This window comes from Dasypus novemcinctus, chromosome 29, assembly GCF_030445035.2.
Source record: "Dasypus novemcinctus isolate mDasNov1 chromosome 29, mDasNov1.1.hap2, whole genome shotgun sequence".
NCBI lineage: Eukaryota > Metazoa > Chordata > Mammalia > Cingulata > Dasypodidae > Dasypus > Dasypus novemcinctus.
The window spans coordinates 9,809,848-9,818,237 of record NC_080701.1 but is presented as its reverse complement, the minus strand read 5'-3'; the positions used below and the strand labels follow the sequence as shown (position 1 = coordinate 9,818,237).

The window sequence follows — 8,390 nt, the reverse complement described above, 5'->3', positions numbered from 1 at the left end:
TGAGAGCCCAGCATCTCAACCTACAAGAATGTCTGAAAAGAAGGTATGAAAGCCACGGGCAGCATCAAGCAGGTATTCCTAAAACCAAGATCTATGCATAAAACCAACGGGGTCTGTGAAGTGGGATGAGGAAAACGTGCATTTTTATTTCCAATAAACACTAACTGAATTTTAGCATTTCCTTCAATTATGAATGTAGGCAGACACACCCACAGACACAAAGGCATTGCCTGGTGACTCTGTCATAACAGACACCAGACAGTTGTTGCCGATGGGACACTCAGGTGCTCCACTGTTAGGAACCGGCTCCTGCCTCCTGTCCACAGATGTGCACGTGACACTCTGGCCAATACCGGGCATCTCTGTCCCTGTAGTCCTCCCCACCAACCAGTGGCCTTGCGGGTTTGGCCCTGGGGACCCAGATGCTGGCGCGGCTCTCAAGTTCTCTATCTAGAGGGCCTGGTGGTCAAGGTTATGCGTCGAGATCATCCTGCCGCTTCACGCTCTCGTTCTCGTTCAACAGCACAGTCTGCATACTGGTATCTTTAACAAATGTTCAAGTTACACTTACTCTCCTATATTTTAAATGTCTTAGCCTATTGCGTAATTCACTAATATTATATCACCACATCACAAGTCTGCATTTTGATAACTGTAGTCAAACAACCGGTTTCCTTTATAAGTCTATACATTTTATTTACCCACTTAACGACATTTTTTTTTCTGAAAAGAGATCCACAGGGTTCACCAGAATGCTAGAGAGATCCACTGGCACAGAAAAGGTTCAGGATCCCCATATGAAACTGTTAATCAGGTGGGCTTCAGGAATGGATCATGCCTAGAAACCCATGGCCTTGTCTCAAAGGAGAGAGAGGGGCTCAGTGGAGGCGTGAGCCAGGCTCGGGCTGGAGAGGACACAGGAGGTGCACGGGATGGCTGTTCACCCAGGGGACGTCTCTCCTGCCGGGGACCCACTGTCATCCCCAAAGCCTAATTCACTGACACTTGACGCCAACCTCTGTGCTGCTGACAGCGTGCCTGTGCGCTGGGAACTGTGGTTGTGGAGGCTGGCTGGGAGGACGGGGGAGGAGGGATTAGGCAGAGTGTAATTAAGACAGCCTGTTCATTAGTCCTCATGAGCTGAGGTCGTTTCCCTAGCGGCAGCTCTGTATTTTGTATCTATAAGGCCGTGGATCCTTCAAAATAACAGACAGACTCTGTTTTATATATAAGGAAGTTTAAGACAGAGAGAAGTATGGGTTTTGTATATGAAATTATTTGGTAGAAGAACTGGGAACTGTTAAATTATATAGTTTGTGTGTGTTTGTGTGTATGAGTGAGAGAGAGAGAGAACACTAGAGCGAGAGAGAGAGGGAGAGGAAGAGGGGGAGAGAGAGAGAGACAGAGAGAGAGAGAGAGGACAATATCTAACACTGAAAGTCAAAACTTCATCCCTTCAGCAGAAACTCTGTAGCAAAACTTACAGGAAGACCCCTGGGAGACTCTGTGAAATCTCAGATTATTTTGAGAAACTTGATGAAAATCAACGATCATCACCGAAATAGCATTTTGGGTAATATTAACAGAAGTATCTTTCTCCACAGGCTTCAAAACACTTCTTACCTGGCACCTCATTAATTTCACAACAGCAAGAGGGAGGTTTGGACTTTCTACTGCCCTCCACTCTGCAAGTGAGGGCAAAGTGGTACGACACATGACAACGATTTTCCCTGGCATTTAGAGGTGTGGATTTTTTTGTGGAAAAGTGATGGCTGCTATTTAGTCTTTGGTCAGTGGAGGGTTGGGTGCAGAGAAGTTGGAGGGAAAGGGGTAGAAATGAAAGCTCCAAGCCAGTCTCCACTTGACAAGCACCAACTGAGCTCTAAGACGTGACCCAAGCACAGGGAGGACAGGGAAGAGGACGTGGCTCCAGCGATTGAGCTCCCACCTACCACATGGGAGGTCCTGGGGTCGGTTCCCGGAGCCTCCTAAAGAAGATGGGAAAGACAGTGAGCTGAGCAACAAAGAGACACAAGGAGGAAAACACAATGAGAGAGACAAAGAAGCAGGAAGCAGAGGTGGCTCAAGCGATTAGGTGCCTCCCTCCCACAGGGGAGGTCCTAGTGCCTCTAAAAAAAATATGAGCACACAACGACAGGCACAGCAAGCACAAACAACAGGGTGGGAGGTGGGATAAACAAATAAATAACATTTTTAAAAAATCTTTTAAAAAAAAAACAGTCCAGGTCCCATATAATCCATCAGCTGGGGTAGCCAAAGTCCTTTCTTTTCGGGTGGAGCACCGGGTTTCTCCACTGCGTGAACTAACTAAACAAGGTCAAACGACTCTAGGAAGATCCGAGTGTGGTGGGTTGAAGTGTCTACGTGCTAAGGCCTGGTGCAGTTGAGTGCGGTAACTGTTTTTGGAAACGGGGTCTCTGCAGAAGGAATTAAGCTGAGGATCCCGAGACGCGGTCACCCCGGATTTAGGACGGACCCCAAATCCAATGAGTGGTAGACTTATGAGAGAAAGGAGAGTGAAGTTTGAGACTCAGCCACTGAGGGAGGATGGAGTCTGGAGTCAGGCTGCGCTAAGGAGACCAGCCCCGGGAGCCAGCGAGGCAAGGACGCTTCCCCCAGGAGCCTGGAACGCGGGGATGTCAGATGTCCAGCCTCCAGTGCCTGGGGAACACGTTTCTGTCGCCTCCACCACCCAGCCTGCGGTGATTTGTCACAGCAGCCTGAGGAGGTGACTACTTGCAACAACATCAAGAATTCCTTCCCTCAGTGGTAGCACCCACCACCCTCTCTGCTGCCCGGCTGTGGAAAAGCTTTAGTCTTCTTCCTGCATAAATCACTTTTCCCTGTTTTTCACCAGTGGGTTTACATTCAGTGCTCCACTGGGACTCCCACCATCCCATTACCATCCAACAGGCAAATGAGCCGAAAGAAACGGCAAAGTGCTCCGAGGTCAACAGCTGTCAAAGCTCTTCATATACGGAAACGAAAGAGGAAGAGAAAGAACCAGGAATGTCTGAGTTAGTCCCCTCAACTCAAACTGCCACCCACAAGTAAGATATTTTTGTGTTACCCTGAATACAACATTATTTGTGAAATCTTTCCATTTGCAACAATGGGAACTGTCTAACAGCCAACAATGAACAGACCCCATTTTCTTTTTTAAGGGCAAACTAATTACAGTATGGACTTCATACCCCCATGTCTTATTTCTTAAACTTCCTCTGGCCAATTGCAAATTGTTGCCATTAAAGAATACACTTAAAAAATAATTCAACTTTTTTTAGAAAGTTGGACTTCTGTAAGGTATCATATTTTACTCTAAAGCAATAATAAAATGGTTAAACTTAAAAATATTTTGCCCTCTCCCCGGCCTGATGGTTGGACTAGTTTACTCACTCCCAGCTCTAGGCAATATTGTTAGTTTAACAGAGAAAGAGACCTGCGCAAGCATTTAGAATCAACGTCCAGCTATGATAGTGTGTAACGCGCATGTTCTCTTCATAACCTGCTTTGCCACCATCACACACTTACATTTCTTTTCTTTGAAGTCCTATCAGGACAATTATGTGAAAGTCAAAAGACCTTTCCTCAAGAGCACACAAGCACTGAAACGTGGATTGACATTTCCAGACCACTTCTGATATTTTAACAATTTAGAACGTCCTTCAGATATGAAAAACAGCTGGGCTAACCAGAGGGCTAAGAAAACCCCACCGCTGACCCAGATGTGTAGATGGCCTCGGAGAGAGGAAACCAGGCGCCATGGAGCTACTGGAGTCCGAGAATTTATGAGTGTGAAATGCTCTTTTACATCCAGGTATGCATATCCCACCCCCCCCCCCCAGAATCAGGCAGACGCCCCTGTTTCCTTCAGGCACCCCTTTAAGCAGTCTGCTGTTCCCGGCTGTCGCAGGCGCCCTGCACCATTTGGGGTGCCCCACTGTGTTTATCTGATTGGTTTTATTATATTCCAAATCGCCCGAGCCCAGAGCAGCTGCAGGCGGCCAGACGGGACAGCAGCCGGCGTCCCGGGCCAGGCAGCTCGCTCCGGGACGCAGCGGCTTTCCACGGCCCCCTCCTGCGGCACGACAGGCCAGCTCCCGCCAGCCTCGCCAAGCTGACCCCCGAGGGCGCGAGCGCTCAGGGCTTTGGCCAGCAAGCCACGCATCACTGCTGGCCACGCGACGCTCCAAAGGACCTTGCTTTTCTGTTCAAGGTTAAAAAAATGTGATAAACCCTTATCTAGCAATCATCAGGCCAGTCACCAGAGGGCCAGGAGCCTTCAATGCTGAAGAGGAGACTCAAACCCGTGCCACGACAGCGCCGAGCCCCGCGCTGCCGAGCGCGTTCCCCGCCCAAGTTCACGGCCGGGCCGCGCGTGCCGGTGCCTCCCCCCGCCCCGCTCCCCGCGCCCCTCACCTGCCAGCCGCCTGTCCCTGCTGTTCTTCCACAGCACATCCAGAGCTCTGGCCGTGGAGTCCCTGAGGTGATCGCTGAAGGATCTCCGCAGAGGGGCCTTCGGGGGCCGAGCCATGTCGCGGCCCGAGGCTCCCGCATGCCCCGGCGCGCCCTCCAGCGCGGCCCCGGCCCGCGCTCCCGGCCCGGGGGCAGGCGGCGGCCGCGCCAGGCTGCGGGGTCCCGGCGCGCAGCGGCGAGCCCTGCCCCTCCCGCCCGCGCTCTGCGGCGCGCACTGCGGCCCCGGCGCGCGGGCTGCCCCGGCTGCGGGAGAGCCCCGCCCCGCCACCCCCGCGCCCGCGGCGCCCGGCCCAGCCCCGCCACCCCCAGGCCCGCGGCGCCCAGCGCGTGCCTGTGGGCGCGTCCCGCCCCGGGGCGGCCGGTGACGGGGCAGGGCGCACGCCCGCGCGGGACCCCGCGGCACGTGGCCCCTCCGCCGGCGTGCGGGTCAGCCTGCGCTTGGAGGGCAGGGCAGGGCGAGGAGGCAAAGGAGGGGCGGGCGCAGAGGAGAGGGTGCCCCGGGGCTCTCCGCAACTGTCAGGGCAAGGCTCCTCCACATTTGCGTTTTGTTAACGCGTTTGTGTTTTATTAATTCCCGTGTCCAGATTAGGCTCTCTATGAGAGAGGACGTTCCACCTTTAGCTGTGGTTTCAGGAAAGGCGATATGGCTGTGATAAGCATCAAACATAAGTCTGGATTCTCTCAAGGAAATGAATACTAGGGTTTTGTGTGGGTTTTTTTTTTTTGTCTTTTTTTTTTTAAATATTACATTAAAAAAATATGAGGTCCCCATATACCCCCCACCCCCACACCCCACTCCTCCCCCCATAGCAACAACCTCCTCCATCATCATGAGACATTCATTGCATTTGGTGACTACATCTCTGAGCACCGCTGCACCTCATGGTCAGTGGTCCACATCATAGCCCACACTCTCCCACAGTCCACCCAGTGGGCCATGGGAGGACATACAATGTCTGGTCACTGTCCCCGCAGCACCACCCAGGACAACTCAACCCCCAAAAATGCCCCCACATCACATCTCTTCCTCCCACTCCCCACCTCCAGCAGCCACCATGGCCACTTTCTCCACACCAATGCCACATTTTCTTCGATTACTAGTCACAATAGTTCATGAATAGAATATCAGTAAGTCCACTCCAATCCATACTCTACTCCTCCATCCTGTGGACCTTAGAGTGGTTGTGTCCAGAATACTAGGGTTTTAAACACACTATTAAGCAGCTCCCCCGTATTACCCTCCACCTATTCTTCTCCTTACATTCAGGGGTTTAATGAAGTGATTTCTTAATTTTGCCTCTAAATAGGGTTTAAGTGGCCCCTAACTTTGGCAAATCTTAGTTCCAAGTGACCTTCGTTATTATGATTGCACATCAAAATCCCATCGCAAAAGAATTTAAAAAGTGCCAAGCACGGTGACTCAAGATAAAGGCCAGCTGTTTCTTTTTCACAAGGCATTTCTTGAGTTTCTAAAGTGCCAAATACATCTATTTTTATGCCAATAAATTTGGCTGATTTCCTTCCTTTTAATGCATTATTAATCCTTTCCTTTCTCACTGTCCTCCAAATCCCATTTTATAACTTTCGATATTGGCATAAGATAGTATCAAAGGGGCTGTTCGTATCCTTTGCAAGATGAGATAATGCTGGAAAAGCACTTTGTAAATTGGGAGGTACCATGCAAATGCTAATTATTATCATAATTACTTTTATTCCAACCCACAGGCATTCTCCTGAGTGTTCAGATTTCTCCAGCATGCATCCTCCTTCCTCTGTCCCGTTCAACTTTGATATCTTAATTATACAAAGGAAGATTATTATAATGGTACTCATGAGTTATAGCTAACACACTACTACCACTGCTTATTAGTAATCTATGTATCCTGAGTCCCAAGTTAAATCTCATGCATCTCCCCAACTAAGGATGTGCTTCTTCAAAGATATCCACTGCTTTCTGTTTTCTTTGGCCTGGGAATAGATTAGGAGGCAATAAATATTTATTTCTATATAGACGTCTATGACTGTGGGAGCCAATTTCAATTAAAACTCTCCATAAAAATTTTTCAGAAAAATTGACTGTCTAATTCATAGTTTTCTTTTACACAAAGTCTCTCTCTCTCTGTGTTTCTCCTTCAAAGAGGTCTAGGTACTTTTATGCCTTTTTACTCTTTCCCTGGTCAGGTTGTCCAGGGAACCCTTTTGCAGAACCCAAAGTCCCATAGAATAAGTGATGTATACAAGTTTATAGTATGTGTGGACTAGGCTCCATTTAATACATATAATTAGCACCTGTCCTGAAGCACACACTGTGCCAGGCATGGGGAAACTGAGGATGAAAGCCATAAACTCTGTCTCCAAGGAACAGAAATCACATTGACCACACATAATTTCAAAATAGTGTTGGAAAGTGGATCTGACTCAACTGACAGAGCATCCGCCTACCATATGGGAGGTCCAGGGTTCAAACCCAGGGTCTCCTGACCTGTGTGGGGAGCTGGCTCACACGCAGTGCTGATGCACACAAGGAGTGCCATGTCACACAGGGGTGTTCCCCGCACAGGGGAGCCCCACGCACAAGGAGTGTGCCCCGTAAGGAGAGCCACCCCATGCAAAAAAAGTGCAGCCTGCCCAGGAGTGGCACCACACTCACAGAGAGCTAATGCAGCAAGATGATGCAACAAAAGAAAAGAGACAGATTCCCAGTGCCGCTGACAACAATGCAAGTGGATACAGAAGAACACATAGCAAATGGACAAAGAGAGCAGACAACCAGTGCAGGGGTCAGGGGGAGGGGGGAAGGGGAGAGAAATAAATTTTTAAAAAACCAAAAAACCCAAAATAATGTCATAAGTTCCACATAGAAACATGTAGAATGTTCTGGGAGCAAAACGGAAACTATCTGGATTCCTGGCTCCTTGTAGACCTAATTTCTAACCTAGACCTATAATAAAGTTAGGTACATACAGTCAGACCAAGCATGATATCAACTGATTGCATGAATTCATGCAAAGAGATTGGCTTCCATAGGTAGGAAGCTTTTCTATATTTAAACACAGAAGGGAAGGGAGGGAGGAAAAAGGGGGAAATAACTTTTATTGAGTACTTATAGTGCACCCACAAACGCTTCTAGCAGCACAAACCTGCAGAATAGGTGTTGCTACCTCCTCTTTAAAGATGAGGGAGTTGAAGCTCAGAAAGGAAAAACTGGGGAAAGGTCAGATAGCAAATGGCAGATCCAGGAGAGGAGTCAACCTCCAGAGGTCATCAGCTTTCCAGTCGCCTTGATTGGTCTTAAATTAACGATGGTTGTGATGATAATGATCCATCAGCGTTATCTAAGCTTGGTTGATACTAAGCTACTGGGCATTCAACGCTCCTTCAACATAGCCAACAAAATAACTAACTGGGTCCAGGGTGTAGCAGCCACCTAATTCTGCAGGTGGGTTTTAAGTGATCTGAGCTATGAAAATTGGAGGATAATGAGCCAGGAGAACCGGAAGCCTAGTTCAACACTCACAGTTCAAAGACAGGGCACCCGGTTCTGCTCTCCAAGTGTCCAAACCCGACCTCCTTTGCAACACTCCCTCTCCAGGGCAATACTTCCTGCTCTTCATTGCCACTCATCTTGGCAGACATTAGAAAAACGTACTTATTCTAAGTACAGGATTTAACCAAGAGGTTTTAGAACCTATCTAAGAGGTTGTTCTGTTAAAAGGGGGTGGGGGGGGTGGTACTTAACATAAATCTAATATTTAATGGTAGACTGTCGGGGAAGAGGAGCAGCTGATGTTTTTGAGCAGGGTGGAATTTAATTAATGGTTTTTTACATGGCTCAGAAGATGTCTGGCAACTTGGCCCCTCATTTCTGAAAATTCATTAAGCCCAAATTTTGT

At 48.8% G+C, this 8,390-nt stretch overlaps 1 protein-coding gene across 4 annotated transcripts in view; it reads right to left on the bottom strand.

The window, feature by feature from the left end:
• DLC1 (DLC1 Rho GTPase activating protein) overlaps window positions 1–8,390 on the bottom strand; it is a 507,940-nt gene that overhangs the window by 162,506 nt on the left and 337,044 nt on the right. The window contains exon 1 of one of the 4 annotated variants that reach the window (XM_058289887.1): window positions 4,441–4,680. The exons of 2 other annotated variants lie outside the window; for them this stretch is intronic. In XM_058289887.1, the coding sequence (XP_058145870.1) occupies window positions 4,441–4,555 (115 nt within the window). In that variant the 5' untranslated portion in view covers window positions 4,556–4,680. Of the gene's footprint in view, window positions 1–4,440; window positions 4,681–8,390 lie in introns of those variants that run through there. One more of the 4 variants, XM_058289888.1, reaches the window with a different exon arrangement.